General features: G+C 46.6%; 1 protein-coding gene across 3 annotated transcripts in view; it reads right to left on the reverse strand.

The window, feature by feature from the left end:
* Positions 1 to 20,782, reverse strand: part of CMTM4 (CKLF like MARVEL transmembrane domain containing 4) — an 80,030-nt gene that overhangs the window by 4,400 nt on the left and 54,848 nt on the right. The window contains exons 2-5 of one of the 3 annotated variants that reach the window (XM_070770709.1): positions 16,694 to 16,867; positions 12,793 to 12,969; positions 4,944 to 5,042; positions 3,738 to 3,898 (exon numbers count right to left, since the gene is read on the reverse strand). In XM_070770709.1, coding sequence (XP_070626810.1) covers positions 3,738 to 3,898; positions 4,944 to 5,042; positions 12,793 to 12,969; positions 16,694 to 16,729 — 473 coding nt within the window. In that variant the 5' untranslated portion in view covers positions 16,730 to 16,867. Of the gene's footprint in view, positions 1 to 3,315; positions 3,899 to 4,943; positions 5,043 to 12,792; positions 12,970 to 16,693; positions 16,868 to 20,782 lie in introns of those variants that run through there. The other 2 variants (XM_019979410.2, XM_070770710.1) reach the window with 2 other exon arrangements.

Raw genomic sequence — 20,782 nt, forward strand, 5'->3', positions numbered from 1 at the left:
ACAGGTGAGTCTATGAGAAAAGGTGAGCTTGGGCCACACACACATGACATATGGAGGGGGTATTAAGGGTCATTTGCTGCAAGCAGGAATTCACATACATGTGCAGACCAGAGTTAGTGCTTTATCTCCTCAGAGACCGCCTGTGGCTCAACCCAAGACTGAGTCACTCAGAAAGCCTCAAAGAAAGGCGAATGAAACTGCAAACTTTAAAAGACTAGGAATGTTTTCAACTGAGTCACAAAGCTCTCTCAAGAAGCCTCTGACATGGGGTGGGGTCAGACGCACTCCATGGCTGCCCACAGGAAGGAGCCTTTAGCCAAGGGACAGTGATGGTGCCCAAAGGGTAGGGGGTAACATCCACCTCCCAGAGCCGAGCCCCAGAACCAGACTGGGTCCCCGCTTCCCTGCGGCCAGCCTGGGCTCCGTCCACGTTGGCACTTTGGTTCAAGCTGCCAAGGAAGACATGGATATTGGGACTGGGCAGGCGTCAACATTCTTGCCTTTCTGTGGGCAAAGGTTGTCTCTCTTGAATGACTTGCTGCAGAGTGAGAATCTGTTTCCTTTACTTCAAATAGAACTTCTGCTGTGAGGTTTTAATCTGTAACTGCCTGTGCCTTCCCCGGCTTTATATAGAGCTGACGAGTATCTTTAGGCTCTCGTGACCGGAATCTCTCTGTATGAAAGGGGTAAGGCACCCCACCCCCCTGCCATGTCTTCGGCAACGTGAAGGGAGGGTAAAGGAGAATCAGAGAAAAGAAAAAATACCACATCAACTGGATCGATGCCAGGATAAACTTTCTCTGAAGACGTCAGTGTTTGCATCCATCTAAAACCACCAGAGGTTCCACCAAATGCTTGAGGGTTTCAACCATCCAGTATCCAGGAACAAATTCAAACGTATACAAGTTGGGCATCAACTGTGAATGCCAATATCATCCCACCAGAAAATTTAAAAACACTAAGGTTGCCTCAGTCTTAAAAATTCCCCAAACCAAACTGACACTGGTCCATATTACAACTATTAAATGCAAAAATAAGCTTATTTCAATTTGCAAAAAAAAAAAAGCCCTTTTAAGCCTCCCCAAATCTAGATTGTCTTGTTCGTACACAGAAACAACATAAAGAAAATGCGAGTGTCTTTCCATTCACACTAGACAACCATATTCCTTCCTTCCTTCCTTCTCACCATGTGACAAGACTTATGACTCTACAGTCCACCAGTCAGCATATCTGGTCACTTTCGGCTATACTGGGAGCTAATTAAATATAAAGAAATATATTTACAAAAACCATGGGAGAGCCTCATGGCACAAAGGACATTAAATAGTTACAGGGACATAAATAATTCCAAGATTCTAACACTAAGATGTAAATTAATTCCTAAGTGGCCTATGGCACAAGGTGTCATCACCTTTTATCATGTCAGCGTGTACAACTTCAGTGGGCTTCAGAACCGTTCCTTGCAGCTGACAGCACATCCTCAGGATACCAACAGACTCCTTTCAGCCAGATGATAACCGGTTTTATTGAAGTGACTTGGAAAAACTTGGGCAACAACCCTCGCCTGAAGAGTCTTCTTTTTTCCAATCTCACTTCAAAGGCAGCTTTTTATTGAGGCCCAGTAACATGAATCCCAGAAGGAGATTTCTGATAAAGTTCAGGGTGGTCCTTCCAAGTGGGCCCCATTTGATGCAAGGCTGAGTCTTTGTAACCCTGTTTTTAAATGGAATTCTCAGAGGGCAATAAGCCCCATTTTGACAAAGCATATACACTCTACAAATGCAAAATAAATATATAAAATGAACAGATAAAATCCAGATGTCATAATCTCCTCAAAAGTCACTAGACATAATAGGTACGAGGTTTGTGAAGCCTGGTTTGTACTGCCTCACAACATCCATGGGAAGAGGGCTCAGTCAGACCGCCGTGACCAGGCCTGGCTGCCCTAGGTGGGGACAGTGGGAGGTCAGTTACCCCCAGACAAGCTGGGTCTCTGACCAGACCAGGGGCTTGAACAGGTGGCCTGGGTCACGGCCCCAGAAAGGAACTTCAGCAGAACTTGAGTTGTATAGGATGTTCGGTTCAGGGAGCCCTAACCCCGACCCTTCAGAGATGGCCAGTACCATTTCCTGCGGGGTCCCCAGCCAAGCAGTGCTACCTGACGAAGCCACCCGTGCAGGAAATTGCACACCGCTCTGCTCTGCAGAAGGCAATGCCAGCCTGTGCAGGGCTGGACATTTCTCACACAGGCTCTGCTCCCCGAGACCCCCTCTCTCATGACACTGCCCGCTGCTGAAGCTGTAAGCACTCACTAGCACAAGATCTGGGACTCTCCTCATTAATGCAAAATCTTCCCACCAGCAGTGAGCATTCTTTTCCTTGGTGAGGGTGAAACACAAAATATTGGAGCTAGAGTGAGGTTTGTAAACATTAAGGACAGTTCAAAGAGTGAAAACCCGACATGTAAAAACAAATTTTCCGTAAGAGAAACAATTAGTCTCCAACAGAAAAAAACAAAAAACTACAGCATCGCAGGGGCCTGTGTAACTTAGTTACCACAATAATCTTCACTTTACCGAGAATTCATACAAAACCTTACGGAACTAGAATGTTCCCCAACAGCCTCCAAGATCGACGTTCATAGTTATGACCCTGAGGTACAGGGTCGTCACCCTCCGAAACATCAGTGAAAGGGGGTGTCATGGTGCAGATTCAAGTAGTTTTCAAATCCTAGACGGAGCCACTCAGAATTCACTCTAGAACTCTTCTCAGGCGTTTGAAAATCAGCACATACCCTCGAGACAGAGGCGTGTCCCCACCTGTGGTCCGTGAGGCCAGCAAATGGGCAAGGGTCTGGACTGGTGGGACAGACTGTGTTTCTCCTGTGGCTTTTATCTGGGAAGGTAAGATGACAGAAAATCTGCAGTCCAGCCTCGGCGTATTCAGGGAAGGTAGGAAACTGGAAAACAAGATGGTCCTCGTATTCTTGGAGGAGCCTCTGGGATTCAGGAAGATGATTCCAGGGACGTCTCAGCAGGGTAGGAAACAGATGGTGACCTCCTGATGCGCAGCAGTGCCCTGGAGCCCAGCCAAGAGGGTGCCAGCCTCCCCCAGAGCCAGCAAAGCACCCAGTGGGCACACCTGCCGCCGAGACCCTTGGTGTCACAGCTGGCTGTCCATGCTCGTGCTGGGGTCCCGGTGCCCCCAGGCATGGAAAACAATGGGGAGAGGGGCATCCTGGCAGCGAGACTAAAGCGCATTCAGGGCCTCTATGGGGGTTGCCCAGAAAGCACTGCTGACCCATCACTCCAACCATAAAGTTTCACTCCTTGATACTTGTTTTTTCCCCTCCAACAGCCCCCATTTAATCCAGAGTCCTGACTCATCACGAATACATATGAGGGGGTGGCTCAGAGTCAGCCGCGAAGCCTGTGCTCAGGAACAGTGAAGTGGACACGGCGGCCGGCGAGGACAGTGGCTCCCATGGCCACCAAGCCAGAGGATGGGGGAGGCAGGCCCCTCCCACCGCCTCTGTGTGAAAGGCTGGGCACGGGGTCCCCCACCTCCTGCACCCACCATCAGGGCTGCCATGAAAACCCTTGCCCAGAATGAACTGTTACCAAGGAGGACAAAATTCAACTTAGTCACATGATAATCTGATGTGATGAGGGAAAGAAAAACTTGATTGAAAGTACGGGCAGGAGGACCAGAGGGGAGAAGACTCAGCGCGCCCTCACGTGTCCAGGCGCTGGATCTCAGGCCGACTGTCCACATCTCTGGACTCAGTACGGGCGCGGATGTAGTCATTGGCGCTCTGCTGCCGGAGGCTGACCCTCCACTTCTGCACGGCCAGGAATGTGTTCACCGCATAGGCCGCTGTTGCCAAGAAGCCGAATATCTACAAGACACAAGCCGGGTTAGTCCGCAGGGCCCCTGGGCACTTACAGTGAGCGAGGTGCATTAGCCTCTCCTGGCTATAACCCCAACACCCAGACCCCACTACATGTCCAGCTGTCAGACCCTAGCCAAGTTCATAGTCATGTGACCCACAAAAAGGCAGCCTCAGGACTCTTTCGAAGTATTCTGGATCTACAAGGAAAAAGAGATCACAGAAGGGCCTCTCTTACAGACCTTCATGACACTGGTCCCTGGGAGAAATACCATGTAGACAAAACACCATATAGATGAAAAATCAGGGTCTCAAGTGTGACCCCAAATCAAGCCACAAGGCCCAGCATTCCATATCTTAGCCCCCAGCCCCACTGCCTCTCATGTGGGCAGCTCTGGTGGGCAGCTTGAGAGTGAGAAGTGGTGGTGTTTTAATGATTAGCTAACGACCGATGAACCTATTGAGTGATACCTTGGAGAGCTCATAGTTTAGTATTCTCAATAAACCTTAAATCCTCTCAGTTATAAAAGTGCTGCATATTCTTTGTAAATACCGAACAATAAAGAAACGCAGAGCACAGAGAGAGACAGTCTTACCTTACCTGGTCCCATCCTCTGCCCCCACCCCCCACTGTGCTGACTGCCATGTGGTGTCCAGACTGCATCTTCTTCATGAACACCCCACACTGGCAGGCAAGGCCCTTAAAAGCAATAGCCCTTTCAGACATCCAGGGCTCCGCTGGGCAGAGACTGAAGCAGAGGTGCTCAAGACAGAGTGTGCATCTGAGAGCTAGTTAAAACACACTGCCAAGTTGGCAGCTCTGGGGAAGGCTGAGAACGCCATCTCCAACAAACTCCGGGATGATGCTGCCGTTCCAGGGACCACACTTTAAGAACCACAGCACTGAAGGGACCGGGGCCTCCGCTGGCCCAGTGACTTCATTAGCAAAGGAGAAGCTGAAGGAGAAGCAATAGGACACAAGCCCAGGGGACAGAGCAGCAAGGCACAGAAAGTGTATGAACCAGCCTTGTTTTGACCTTTTGAGTTCACTTACCACGGCAGCAATTTCTGCTCCGGTTTTGTGATTTAAAGCAGCCAGTACGATTGAAGCAATAAAGAAAAAGAAAGTGCTGAGTCCAGTGTTGACCAAATCCTAAAGAATAAGATAAAGTCACTTGAAAAGGATCATTGCAGGTTTTATCTGAAAAAACCACTGAAGAACTTTTGACATAAAAAGCACAATCCCCAGCCTCTCTGATGGCTCCTTGTTTTTGTTTCGGTGGCCCAGGGGTATTGATCACACAGATGAAGGCAAAGCGGATGCTATTAATCCTATTTAATTAAATAGTTAATCATGTTGCTTGATAAACCACCACAGAAAAATCCACATTTTAACCAAACACATCATGTTACCATTTCTTTCTTTCTTCTTTTTTGACCTTGCCTGAAGGCATGTGGGATCATTTTCCCTGACAAGGTATTGAACCCAGGCCCCCTGCAGAGGAAGCTCAGAGCCTTAACCACCGGACCACCAAGGAAGTCACCATGTTAAATGACCATTTCTTAATGACCTATTATAGAAACGAAACCGCTAACCCACAAGGACACACATTATAATTACCAGGTAGAGTTCTAGTGTCTTCTTTTCAAAACACGTTCAAATCCTCTTATGGACAAGAATAGACTTAAACTAGTGAGACCCCTTCATGCATTTGTGACATATAAAGAATGAGAACACTCTTTATGGAGAACACACTTGGCCAGGCCGCGCACACTTCTCTTCCTCGTGCATGGTCTTTCAAGTCTCCATGATGCTAAAGCCTAGAGGATTTTCCCCTAAGCTCCTTGCAAAGCAAATCAGGTTACAAATACAACGCTTCAAAGATTTAGCTCCTGTCTTACTTGTCTAGGGGAATACAGCACAGTGATTCATATAAACACCCAGACGAGGGTCCTAACCACTCACAACTGTGGACGGGTCCCTTTGCCTCTCGTGTCATATGTGGGCACAGCCCCCCACCCCTCCGGAGTGGTTTCAAGGACTGGGTGGAACAGCGTACATGAAAAGCCACGCATGTGCCTAGCCCACACGTAGGGTTCCCTGCGCGTTTATTGTTACTGCTGGTATTTCCACTTGTGCATTAGGCCCCCACAGCCTGGGTCATACCAAAGCACCTCTATGCTCTCTACAGGGAAAGAGAAACCAGGCAAAACCCTACACTGCTTAGGTGCCAGCTCGACTGTATCATCAACACCAGGTGGGTCCTGCCGGCTGGCCTGGCTCTGGGGGCCATCTCCTCCTTAAACATGGCAACATTCACCTCCTAACAGCTGAGCCCTGCAGCAGCTCCTGCCTCACTCCTGGCCAGCGCCTCCGCCCCTGCTCATGGACAGCAGCAAAGTACAACTACAAACTCTACCCAAAGAGGTCTACCAGCAGGGCAGCTTTCAGTGGTGACCAGCGTGAAGCCAGGACAAATGTTTCACAAAGTTAAACCTGGACGTGTTCAGTTACACCCAACTCTGGGTAAGGAGCTGCAGGAATAAAGACAACTATAGTTTCTAAACCAAAGGCTACTCAGAAATAGGAGGAAATATTTTATGATAAAATGCTGAGATTTGAAGAGGTTCATGTGTCTACAGCTATACCACCCTGAACATGCCCAGTCTCCTCTGAAGACGTGCATGTTATTTGTCTATGAATTCCACATTTGGAAATCCTCTTAAATAGCATACTTTTAAAATCATCTTAAATAGCATACTAGTTGCAAAAAGGCCTAAGCATAAGGATGTTCATCATGTTATTTAAAATAGCAAAAAACTGAAGATAAAATACTTAAGAATCAAAGACTTGTTAAGTAAAATGGTATTTCCAATTGGAACAGTATGCAGTCATTAAAACTAATGATACAGTTATATTTAACATGGAAGACACTCAAGATAGTTCAAATGGGAAAGCTTGACTTTAATGGTTCCATTTTTTGGCGTTCACATATCACAACATACATCTACCTGTGAAAGACCAGTCTAGGGAATTCTAGAGTATTACACCCCTGTATTAAGTGGTTACCCCTGCACAGCTGCTATCACATATGATTTTAATAACAGCTTTATTGAGATATAATTCACCACAATTTAATTTTAGAACATTTTTAGCACTTCCAAAACAAACCTCATACTCATTAGCAGTTAATTCTTCATCCCTTCCCTTAATCCTAGACAACTACCAATTAGTTTTCTGTCTTTAAGGATTTGCCTATCCTGGACATTTCATATAAATAAGAAACTTCTTTAAAAGAAAAAAGTCCAGGGACTTCCCTGGTGGTCCAGTGGTTAACAAGCCATCTCCCAATGCAGGGGATTTGGGTTCAATCCTTGGTGTAGGAACTAACATCCCATATGCTGTGGGGCAACTAAGCTCCATGCACCACAACTGCTGAGCCTGTACCACAACTAGAGAAAGTCCTCACACTGCCACAAAGACTCAGTGCAACCAAAAATTAAAAAAAAAAAAAAAAAAAATCCAACTTTCAGCTGCTCCTGAAAAGTTGTTCTTGAAAGTCCCGTGAAGTAACACAACTGGCTGGGACTCAGTAGGAGAGCAACCTCTGGGTCTCACGGACCGCCGGCCCCTCTCCTCACTTGCCCATTTCCATCACGTACCCAGCCCCACAGGGCCCTGAGTCCCAGAGAGTGGGCCACCCTACAATGCGCCCCACCCCTCCATACTCTGCCCAGCAAGCGCCTATTCATCCCTTGAGGCTCAACTGGAATCTGGCATTTCCTCTGAACTTCCCCAATTGACCTGCTCCAGGCCCCCTCCCCTGAGGAATCCACTGTGTTCTCCCAGACCTCACACAAAACTGCATCCCACACAGCACATAGAAGAGCAGCTAGCATCTACCCTGTGCTTGCTTTCAGTTCCCAAAGCCTGGCCCCAGACAGGTGTTCACCACCACTGCTTAATAACCATAGGGCTCTGTGACTGGCTGAAGTCAGATCTACACAGGAATGAGAGAGGAGGTTTACAGCCATTCAGCCCATACTGTGCCTTGACGGCCCCAGTACCATGAGATTGACCATAGTGCTGATGACAGAGTGATAGAGACAGAGGAAAGGGACAGGGTAGGTCATTAAACAGCTGATCCCACTAAGGGATTGTAAGTAAAAAAAAATATGGGAGACCCCTGTAAGTTATGGAAAGGTGACATTTCAAAGTAAAGACCCTCATTGTACTGAGACCTGAAATAACATTTCCACAGTGCCATGACCATCTTGGCTTAATTAGGTAGGGACAAAAAAACTCCCTCACTCAACCTGGAGGAGGAGCTGATGATGGAGGCATGACATCTACTAAAAAAAAAAAAAAAAAAATGAGGAAAAAGAAGTGGTCTTTTTCCCCTCTCCTTTTTCTTTGATTATAAAACTGTAGCCCTCTCACTCAGCTGCTTATAAGCCTCACAAGCATCCTGTTCTAATAAATCACTTCTTATCTATCACTTTGGACATAAAGGACGGGAACTCCTCTGTGGAATGGTTTAGTCACTAAGTTGTGTCCAACTCCTGCGATCCCATGGACTGTAGCCCACCAGTCTCCTCTGTCCATGGGATTCTCCAGCCAATAATACTGGAGTGGGTTGCCATTTCCTTCTCCAGGGGATCTTCTCAACCCAGGGATCGAACCCACGTCTCCTGCACTGCAGGCAGATTCTTTACCTTCTGAGCTACCAGTGAACCCCCTTTGGAGCCCCATGAATTATGGTTTCAGGGGCAGCTACCATCTATAGAGAGCCTACTGTGCCAACCATACAACTCCCAGTGTCTCACTGAGTCCTAACCTAATTAGGATCCAAGACACCTCTAATAAAGGGCCTTGAGGAAGTTGAGTTCTAGAAAAGATGAGTTTGCCATAATGAAAAATATATATTTGGTCTTTGTCCCAGATTCCTCAACATTTCCTGAGTGCCCTCAGTTGCCCTTTAACCTGTGCGGTCTGCATGAACTCCAGGAGTTAGTGTCAGAACTAAACTGAATTGCTGAATACCCAAGAGAACCCCCATGGACAGAGGAGCCTGGTGGGCTACTGTCCATGGGGTCGAAAGAGTCAGACACAACTGAGCGACTAAGCACAGCACAGTTGGTCTTACAGAATCACTCAGTGTGGAAAAACTACACAGATTTGGTGTAGGGGGGAAAAAAAACAACTATATATTTGGTGTCAAAAGTGGTGTCCGAAAACACCACACAATGAGTCACAGCAAAGCCTCAGGACTCTGCAGGTGGCTCCTCTGGGTGACTCCAGACTGCTCTCAACTCACCACAGCACCCAGCCTGGGTTCTCAGGTCAGGAAACACCTGTCCTGACCTGAGGACAGCAGAGGCCACAAAGGCCATCGAAGAAGGAACACAAAGAGGAAGAAGAAAAAGAGACCGTGGTATCATCAGAGGCAAGAGGAGAGAGTAGGCCACGAGAGAGACTGAGGGCGTACTCCAGGGCTGAAACCATTGCTGGGGGCGGCGGGACTGGGAAGTAAGCAGAGGATCCAGGAGCACAGTGATCCCCCAGTGATCCCGACCAGAGGATTTTCAAGGACGGAGCGTCGGGGGAGTGGATGGTGGAGGGAAAAAGTAGTCCCCATGTTTGGAAGAGACACGTGGGAGGCTTGTAGGGTGTTGACACTGTCCGAACTCTTGACCCAGGGGTCTGGCTATGTAGTCTTTATCATTCTTCACTAAACTGTACTTTGACTTCTACAGATTTCTCTGAATATGCTGTATTTGACAATAAAAGCTGAGAAAAGAGAGATCAGGAAGTAGGAAAGTAGAGCAGACATGTGCAGACCTCCCTCCTCTACAAAGTTTGACTGAGCTTCCAGGGCTGGAGGGCTCTGACTGCCAGCTAAGGGGAGTGGGAGACCCTGGTGGTCAGTGGTAGGAAAAGGATGAAAGGATGGAGGGACAGGGTGGGAGAGGAGGCCAGGGGCACCACCTAGTCATCTGCCCTAGCCAACACCATCCTAAAGAAAAGAGGGATGTTAACTTTCCAGCAAAAAAGATACATTTTGATACAACCCCAAACACGTGGTCACCAACCAGTGGAAAGACTCACCATTAAAATAGAAAAACTAAGTATTTAAGAAAGCTTGCCAAATAGGTATTTCTGGAGATAAAGGCCTGAACGAATTAATTAGAACCTGAAGTCTTTTTTGTTGTTATGGTGATCTGGGGTCAGGGGTCCTTTTAAAATTAACTGTTTATTTTTTTATTTATTATTTTGGCCACACCACACAGCTTATGGGATCTTAGTTCCTCAACCAGGGATTGAATCCGGGCCCACAGCAGTGAAAGTGCAGAGTCCTACCCAGTGGACTGCCAAGGAATTCCTGGCGATTCTTTCTTAAAAAAAAAAAAAATGGAAGTATGATTGATTTACAATATTAGTTTCAGGTGTACAGCAGAGTGATTCAGTATTTTTGCAGATTCTACTCCCTTAGAAGTTACTGTCGGAGAAGGCAATGGCACCCCACTCCACTACTCTTGCCTGGAAAATCCCATGGACAGAGGAGCCTGGTAGGCTGCAGTCCATGGGGTCGCTAAGAGTCGGACACGACTGAGTGACTTCACTTGCACTTTTCACTTTCATGCATTGGAGAAGGAAATGGCAACCCACTCCAGTGTTCTTGCCTGGAGAATCCCAGGGACGGGGGAGCCTGGTGGGCTGCCGTCTATGGGGTCGCACAGAGTTAGACACAACTGAAGCGACTTAGCAGTAGCAGCAGCAGAAGTTATTGTAGGAAAATGGCTATAACTGCCTATATTATACAATACAGTGAGGTATGAAGTCTTCTAACAAATTTATGGCTGTCAAATAAGTAGGTAAGACAGAATTCAGGGTGTGAAGTCAAAGCTGGTGAAGTCTACAGGGGAATGACGTGGCTGACAGACACCAATGGCCTCTGACTCACAGTAAAGTTACTATTTCTCATACTGGCAGCAGCGCCCACGGGTTTGGAGCCTTTGTACACACTTGTCTCATTTCATTCTTAAAACAACCCTGCAAGAAAAACGCTATCATCTCCACTTGGGGGCTCTAAGTGACTTGCCCAGAGTCATATACAGCTCTTAAGAGCCACCTTGGACTTGAATACAGATAGGGTGGCCTGACTCAAAGCCCCTGGGTCTTAACCATCTTAGTAGCTGCTTCTTTGTCAAACAGGATCTCTGGCGTGGTTTTATTCACAGCCCAGCCCAGCGCCTCCCTCAAAGGTATTTATTTTGGCCTTAGACACTCTAGCGGAGTGTCTAAGAAGGCAATGGCAACCTACTCCGGTACTCTTGCCTGGAAAATGCCATGGGCAGAGGAACCTGGTAGGCTGCAGTCCATGGGGTCGCTAAGAGTCGGACACGACTGAGTGACTTCACTTTCACTTTTCACTTGCACGCATTGGAGAAGGAAATGGCAACCCACTCCAGTGTTCCTTGCCTGGAGAATCCCAGGGACGGGGGAGCCTGGTGGGCTGCTGTCTATGGGGTAGCACAGAGTCAGACATGACTGAAGCGACTTAGCAGCAGCAGCAGCAGTAGACACTCTAGGGGTCTGGGTTTCCAATGTACCTTGCCCCATGACGATGACCTTGCCCCCACGGAGCCTGCATGCTGTTTGGGGGAGGTCTGCGAGGTACTCTTGCACTGCCTGTTCATTACAGTCAATTTAGATCACAACACTGGAAGCATTTTCTTTAACATAGACTTTATCTTAAAAAGAGCTGAGACACTAAAACCTGTCACCACAAACTGTGATGAAATGCCTCCAGTAAATCTTGAGGTTTTAGAGCTTATTTCTTCCTTTTCAATGTCAGGATGAAACCAACTTTTCAATGGACAACTTTTCTAGCCCAGTTCTCCTTTTATTTTTCTTCCTAAAAGGGTCTGAACGACGCAGACGGCACTCTGTCAGGAAGAAGGTCACCTCTTGGCTCCCCACTGGAACACCATGGGAGTGGCCCGACCAGGCAAGGTGGCCAGCCAGGCTGCCGCCTCCTGGTTCCAGCGCTCCAGGCCACGCTCTCCAGTGCTGCGCGCACCAGCGCTGGCCAGCAGCAGAGGAGCCCATGTGAGCGCAAGCGGGCTCAGAGCCCCTCCCCCGAAACCCAAGGCCCTGATAGGGCCTGCCCGTGTCTCCCGAACTGGCTCTCTTTGAGTTCCTGCACGTGCTTATTTGCAAAGAAATATCAAGAAAACAAAGTGTTGTTAAGTTCACTCTTCCGCTTGGCAAAGCAGGGACAAGTAACACAAGTCCAGGAAAGGGGGCCTGGGAGTGACCAGCCTTGAGCTTCCCGTGCGGATCAGAGAGTAAGGCTGTCAGAGTTAAGAGCCCCAAACCATGGAAAGCAAAGGACACATTTCCTTAAGACTCGCTGATCAACCCAGCAAACCCTCTGGGACCGCCCAGCTGCTTTGAATTTAATAGTAATAATATTCCTAGGTTTCACAAGTTAATGGCAATTTCATTCATATTTTCAGCTCTTCCTGAATCAGTACTTTTGCAAATGGCTTTCAGGTCCAGTGTGAAAATATGCAAATGTATTCATTCCATGCTCTCTTTCCCATTTTCTATAAGTATTAACATTACCAATCATCTCAAAGGATCCCCAAATTGAAATGACATCTTTAAAGAAGTCAGAATAATCATTATGTTTCTGTCATTAGTGAAGGTCCCATTAATTCTGCAGTCATGTTATTCAACCCAGGATGGAAATTTAAAATTTCACAGTTGCGTTACAAGGGAATACTTATGTATCAAAATGAACCAGAACCAAACATGCCATGGAATGATTCTGATTTTCCTGGGTGCCGTGGAGCACTCGATCCTTTCCTAGTCAGAGAACGTGACTTTTACTCACCGTCAGGTTCCAGTTGATCTGGGGAATTCTCATGTGAAGGTTGAGACTGAACAGAATCAGCAAGACTCCGGTCACCACAAACGCACTGCAGCTCACAAACTCAAAAAAGTAGAGGCCTTCACACGGGGAGCATTCCATGATGGTCTCTATGCAGATGAATGCGATCAGGGCCAAGATCTGGGAAGAAAATTGCAAACACACATGTACGTGTATGGTTAGCACACATCTGTGGACACACGTGCCTGCCGCCTTCTAATAAAACTCACCCGCCACCACCACACAACAACCACGGGGCTTTCCCCTGGGGATGGCAGTATCACGGAGAGGAATGTGACCTGATCCAGTTCGTAAGTAAGAATAGGTACAGGGGCCTTGATGAAAGGATCAAATTCCACATGTGAACAACCACGGCCCCACAGGAGGCCAACACCAGGCTGGTGCGTGCAGCCCCCCGTGAGGAAGCAGAAAGGGGCAGGCTCACAGTGTTTTTAGTCCTGCCTCTGCCACCAGTAAGTGGACACCACCTATGCGCATTTCTCACTTACAGTCTCTATCAGGGTGATGTCAAACATTAACAGGGCAGGATGCTGGTGGTGTCCGTGTTAAGATATTTGCAACTACCCTTCTGGTTCAGCTGATGTCACACAGGCTGACTGAGACTTGTGTGAGGTCTGACTATGAGGCTGACTGAGACAGCTTTAGAAGGACTTGTATAACCCCTCCATGTAGAAGTCCTACCCAAAAATAAGGCCCACCTAATTAAATCATTAGGTATGAAAGGAGAATTCGGCGGCAGAGGATGAGATGGTTGTATAGCATCACCAACTCAATGGACATGAGTTTGAGCAAACTCTGGGAGATAGTGAGGGACAGGGAGGACTGGAATGCTGTAGTCCACGGGGTCACAAAAAGTTGGACATGACCTGGCGCCCGAACAACAACTACAATTAATTTATGGGCCATGCTTTATAAAATGTTTATCATTGGAGGGACTTCCCTGGTGGTCCAGCGGTTAAGAATCCACCTTGCAATGCTGGGGACGAGGGTTCAATCCTTGGTTGGGGAACTAAGATGCCATTTGCTGCAGAGCAATTAAGCCTGAGCAGCACAACTAGAGAGTCGAGGTGCCTGAATGAGAATCCACATGATGCAACTAAGACCGTCTGTGCCACAACTAAGACTCACACCACTACATGAATGAATGATTCTACCTTGCAATGTGGGGGATGCAAGCTCATCCCCTGGTCGGGGAACTAAGATCCCACGTACCTTGCAGCAACTAAGCCCGAGCGCCACAACTTGAGAGCCCAAATGCTGCAACGAAAGATCTTGTATGTTGCCACAAAGATCCTGCATGCCCCAGCTAAGACCTGATGCAGCCAAATAAATAATTTTTTTTTTAAGTTTATCATTGGATTTGATCATGAAGAGACAGCCTGGGAAGCTTATAAAAACATTTAAAATCTACCAACGTTAGAAACACTTTCTTTCTGAAGGACCAAAGTAACACTAGCAATATGTCCTAAGAGATCAGAGATCGTGAAGGCAAATAGGTGTCAATGAAAATCACAGGTCAACTTTTAAAGCAAGATTTTGGGAACAGGAGGGGGCCCAGAGACTGAGTTTAATGGCCCTGTGATCAAGGAAAAGTCAGGTGGTCTTACACCTAAAACCAGACCAGTCTTGGGCTCCTGGCCTGTACCCTACTTCTGTAACCCAGCTCCTCACCACCTAGCACCTGTCAAACCTATGCCAGAGCTTCCAGGCTGACATCCACCTCCGAGGTAGAGGAAGAATGGGCCAGCAGCTCTGTGGTCCCAGGTCTGTCCTCAAGACGAGCAACATCAGCATCACCAGGGAGCTTGTTATAGATGAAAATGCAGAATCTCTGCCTCCCCTCCTTGACCCCCGGAGTCAGAATCTGCTTTTTGACAAGATCCCCAGATGACTGAAGTGTGGGGAGAACACAAGGCCCAGGCTACTCTGGGGGCCTTCTTTTCCTCCAGGGGTCCCACTCATGCTTTGATCAGCTTACCTCCTCCCCCTGCCCTCCCTGATGTCACTTCTTCTCCCCGCCAGACATGACTGATCCCACCCTCCCCAGGAAAGCTTGGTCTGCGGTTGCATCCCATCTTTTATACCTGCCACTACGCATCTCTCTGCCTCCTGAGCTCTCGGATGGCAGGGGCCAGTCCACCTCCCTTCACTCCCAAGGCACCAAGCACACGAATCTGCACAAAGCAGGTAAATGGGGGCTCAGGGAGCCTCTACAAACCCACCCCAACAATTCCTGACAGACTCATCAGTCTCCACAAGAAAGGAAGGGAGACTCTCTTTTTTTCCATGCCTTTTTAAAAATACGTAGCCTTTCCATATTTCCACGTCAGTTCAGTTCATTTCAGTTCAAGTCACTCAGTCGTGTCCGACTCCTTGCGACCCCATGAATTGCAGCACACCAGGCCTCCGTACTCCCGGTGTTCACCCAAACTCATGTCCATCAAGTTGGTGATGCCATCCAGCCATCTTATCCTCTGTCGTCCCCTTCTCCTCCTGCCCCTAATCCCTTCCAGCATCAGAGTCTTTTCCAATGAGTCAAATCTTCGCATGAGGTGGCCAAAGTATTGGAGTTTCAGCTTTAGATTCAGTCCTTCCAAAGAACACCCAGGACTGATCTCCTTTAGGATGGACTGGTTGGATCTCCTTGCAGTCCAAGGGACTCTCAAGAGTCTTCTCCAACACCACAGTTCAAAAGCATCAATTCTTTGGCACTCAGCTTTCTTCATAGTCAACACATTACAATTACGGGCCTTTTAAGCACACACTTTCTGCTTCTCCTAATGGCTCTCCTAACTCTCTACAGAACCAGACACTTTAATTCTCCATCTGAATTACATGCCTGACTTGCAATCAATTCACAAAGAAATAGTTTATATAAGGGAAACTCCAGAAAAAAAATTTTTTTTTAACCCCTGTAATTGGATCTAGTAATCTTAGGCAAGAAATAATACACTCTACTGATGAGTTACAAATGTTTCTGGTATGCTAACTTCAACCATATTTGTGTGGGAAGGTAACACCTACATTCTTACATATTAAAATAAAAATGGTTTCAAGAATATGCAAATCAGATAGGCCATTCAACACAGGAGTGCACAGAACAGACAAAATTCCCTGTTCTTTAGCTCATATGCTAATGAAGAGTTTTAATTAAATTTTAAAATGTAGCATATTAGACAGTGATAAGTACAAAGGAGAAAAATCAAAGCAGGGAAGGAAGATGAAATGTAACTAGGACAAGGATGTTGGAAATTTTAGGCAGAGTGACCATGGAAGGCCTCTATGAGAAGGTTCTAGATTTACTACAAAGTTCACTTTAGTTTATTATAAAGTTATTAAAGGATACAATTGAAGAGTCAGATAAAGAGATACACAAGGCAAAGTCCAGAAGGGTCTCAATTACAGGAACCTCTGTCTCCCTGGAATTTGAAGTGCACCCACCCCCAGCACTTGGATGTGCTTTGGCTCACCAACGTGGAAGATCAATCCTGTTCAAGAGTTTTTATAGAGTTTAATCTGGAGTTCCCTTCCCTTTCCAGAAGTCGGCAGGTAAGGTTAAAAGTTCCAACTCTCTTATCCCTTGGCAATCAGCCCCCATCCTTAGGAGCTTTCCAAAAATCATCTCATTTAACACAAACCCAGGTGTGGCTGAGATTTGTTGTAAATATAAAAAATATAGATACCAAACACCTCTTATCACTTAGGAAATACCATGAGTTTTAAGCTCTGTGCCAGAAATGGAATGAAGACCAAATACATATTTCATTATTCCAAATCACAGTATCACAAGAGTTAGACATAAATACACACATATACACAACTATAGACATACATTAATACCCACTGATAGGTGTTTAGGTGGTTTGTAATACTCTAACATAAACTGTACACTGTTTTAAAAAATTTGGCTGTGTTGGGTCTCAGTTGCGACTTGTCAATCTTTTCTTGCGGTGCTGGGGCTTAGTTGCTCCTTGGCATGTTGGGGCTTCTCTGGTGGCTCAGATGGTAAAGACTCCGCCTGCAATGCAGAAGACTGGGGTTTGATCCCTGAGTTGGGAAGATGCCCTGGAAGAGGGCATGGCAACCCATTCGAGTACTCTTGCCTGGAGAATCCCCACGGACAAAGGAGCAGGGCGGGCTACAGTCCACAGGGTCGACAGAGCCGGACTGAAGGGACTAAGCAGTGGCAGTAGCAGGCATGTGGGACCTTATCGTTTATCCATTCTATATATAATAGTTTGTATCTGCTAATCCCACACTCCCAATCCATACCTCTCCCATCCCCTCTCCCCCTTGGCAGCCACAAGCCTATTCTCTATGTCTATAAGTCTGTTCCTGTCTTATACATTGATAAGTTCATTTGTGTTATATTTTTAGATCCCACATGTGTCAAAGAGTGTTCTGCCTATGTTTTCTTCTAGGAGTTTTATTGTCTTACACTCAGGTCTTCAATCCAATTTTAAAATTTTTGTATATGGTGTTAGAGAATGTTCTATTTTCATTCTTTTACACAAAGCTGTCCAGTTTTCCCAGCACCACTTATTGAAGAGACTGTCTTTTCTCTATTGTATATTCTTGCCCCCTTTCTCATAAATGAACTGACCATAAATTTTAGTAAGGAGAATACTTTTTTTTTTGCCTGCCTTTTGGTACAACAAATGTCAAATTTCCTCCAGCACAGTCAAATCTAACAATCATTGTTGAAGTAAAACCTATCTAATAGCCAATAAGAAAACAGAGACTCAGGTAGTCCAGTGATTAGGACTCCACACTTCCACTGCAAGAGGCATGGGTTCGATTCCTGGTTGGGGAACTAAGATCCCATATGCTGTGTGGCATGGCTAAAAAGAAAGAAAACAGGGGCTCAAAGTTATACTGGAAGCCAACAACTGCGAAGCACCTACAGAATCAAAAGTAATTCAACTTATAACAATTCTGCAGTAGACAAAGATACATGTAAAACTGTACAGAGATGTTCAGAAAGATGTAAATAAGGAAGAGCCATTGCAGTTGCTCACCGGGAGACCACAGGTGCACCCTTGAAGAGAGTCCGTTCTGTGTAGCACCTACCAACTGCTCAGGAGTAAATATTTGCATGCTTGAAAGGTACTGATATTAAAAGCTTGTCAGTGCTCTGTAACAACCTGAAGGGATGGGATGGGGACGGGGTTCAGGTTCAGGAGGGAGGGGCACATATATGGCAATGGCCAATTCATGTTGATGTATGGCAAAAAACCATCAATATATTGTAAAGTAATTGGCCTCCAATTAAAATAAATTAAAAAACAAAAAAGGCTGTCAAATTTCCTCAACTATGGCTAATTATGACTGGCAACATCAAAAACCATGGATGGGGGGCAAACAGCTGGCTGATCAAGATGACACAAAACTTTTTAAAAATTCATAACCCCCTGTTACTACTGGTGGGAGTGAAAACCATCAGGACCCTTCTGGAGCACTGCGCTAACAACAGTATGGTTCATAGTACAGCCCGTTCTCTGACTTCCGGGCTCACGGAAGGGTTGGAGACTGGGGCTGAGTCTCCCAGGGCGAATTTATCTTCAGGATGATGAACCTTGCGCCTCAACTTCCTATCCATTACAATGCCTTTTGCCAGTGGTGATGGAGTAACAGTGGGCATTCTGGGGAGTCGGTTAATTGGAAGCTGAGTGAAAGAGACTGAATTTGCGTCTAGCGGTTGCTTCCACGTACAGCCACTGTAGTCTTCCCTCTGTAGGAATGGCTTCCAGATATGCGCTGATCTGACATCATGATGAAGAAACAGGCCTTAAAATTCACAAGATCAACTTCTAGTTTGGCCCTTCCATGCCAAACTAGAAGTGTCTGAGTGGTGAAGGAAGAAAGGGTTTGAATCATAAGGGGCCAGAAGCTAGAATTTTTTAGCAGGAGAATTCTTCAGATCATCAAATGCGTGAAACAGTTGTCAGTGGACAATTCTCTTTTCATTGGTGCCTAAATGGAAGTTATTTCCCAACAGGGATATACCCCATAATACACAGCATCCAATTATAAACACACTGTACCTTTCCTCCCATTTTGGTGGGAATCACATGAAATAGAACTTATGAGAATTCCAGGATTCATAGGGCAGAAACCTGCAGCAGTACTATAAAGGGAAAATAGCTATGTGTGGGAGATTAATATAATTTATGTAGCCAGTGTATCAGATCACATCATAAAGTATCTGACAAATCTTGAATTGACAAAGTCTGACTGCTGCTGCTGCTAAGTCATTTCAGTGGTGTCCGACTGTGTGACCCCATAGACGGCAGCCCACCAGGCTCCTCCGTCCCTGAGATTCTCCAGGCAAGAACACTGGAGTGGGTTGCCATTTCCTTCTCCAATGCATGAAAGTGAAAAGTGAAAGGGAAGTCGCTCAGTCGCATCTGACTCTTCCAGACCCCATGGACTGCAGCCCACCAGGCTCCTCCGTCAATGGGATTTTCCAGGCAAGAGTACTGGAGTGGGGTGCCATCGCCTTCTCCAACAAAGTCTGACAGTCCCAAATAAAATGGCACACAAAGTTGCCTCCAACGCACAGCAACAGCCTGAAGAGACAAATGTTCCGATGACAGCCTCCTACACACACCCATCAATAAGTTGATGTATGCAGGATAAGAGCATATTGATTGTGTAATGACATCACCCGACACAAGGGAGTGGGCAAACTAAAACCTGAACTGGCCGGTGTGTGCTATGTCCCTCAGTCGTATCCAACTCTTTGCCACCCCATGGGCTATAACATGCCAGGCTCTCTGTCCATGGGATCCTCCAGGCAAGAATACTGAAGTGGGTTCTCCAGGGGATCTTCCCAACCCAGGGATCGAACCCGTGTCTCTTGCATCTCCTGCATTGGCAGGTGAATTCTTTACCACTAGTGCCACCTGGGAAGCCCCAGGTTGCTCTGATGTCCTCCTAAACTTCAGGTCAATTTTTGTGAACTTTTTCAAAATTAACTGATCATACTAACATTTAAATACCATCTATCTTAGTGGCTGCTGAGTCACTTCAGTCGTGTCCGACTCTGTGTGACCCCATAGACGGCAGCCCACCAGGCTCCCCCGTCCCTGGGATTCTCCCGGCAAGAACACTGGAGTGGGTTGCCATCTCCTTCTCCAATGCATGAAAGTGAAAAGTGCAAGTGAAGTCGCTCAGTTGTGCCCGAATCTTAGCGACCCCATGGACTGCAGCCTACCAGGCTCCTCCATCCATGGGATTTCCCAGGCAAGAGTACTGGAGTGGGGTGCCATTGCCTTCTCCATATCTTAGTGGAGGCCAAAATAAAAACAGAAGGAAAATACTTCTAAAACTTGTAAATTTGTGTGCTTCTCATTCTTAAATACTATTGTATCTAGTTTTATATTGTTAATTCTAAATCTTTTTCCTTAAGAGTGGGTCTCCAAAATCATGAGTCTCAAGCCTCTCAAAACCTGGCTCTGCTTCGAGTTTGGGCAAAGAAAGGTGGGTGGACGAGATACTTGTCTCTGGCTCCTTCAGGAACTGAGAGCAACTTCATGGTGCTCCTCCTCCAGCTGGCCAGCAGTGTTTCTGGTGGGGGTGGGCTCTGAGTGAGGCTGATGGGCAGCCAGCTTCCCACTGACCTGAGATGAGCGCATGACGCGGGGGAGAAGGAAACCTCCCTTGTCCTAAGCCATGGAGATTTTAGGTTTGTTTGTTACTATGGCATATTCGAGCTCATAATGACTAAAAAGGGCACCTTGGCATAGAGTTAAATCTGCACAACAGGTCTTGGGTATTTACTACAATGAAAATTTTTGCAGGATAGATATATTACTACACCACTCACTCTTGAAGATACCAGATTCAAATGGTTTTACAGATTTTTTTTTTTTTTTTTTTTGGCTGTACAGCTTTAGGATCTTAGTTCCCTGACCAGGGATAGCACCCAGGC

This window comes from Bos indicus, chromosome 18 (genome assembly GCF_029378745.1).
Source record: "Bos indicus isolate NIAB-ARS_2022 breed Sahiwal x Tharparkar chromosome 18, NIAB-ARS_B.indTharparkar_mat_pri_1.0, whole genome shotgun sequence".
In the NCBI taxonomy this organism is placed as follows: Eukaryota; Metazoa; Chordata; class Mammalia; order Artiodactyla; family Bovidae; genus Bos; species Bos indicus.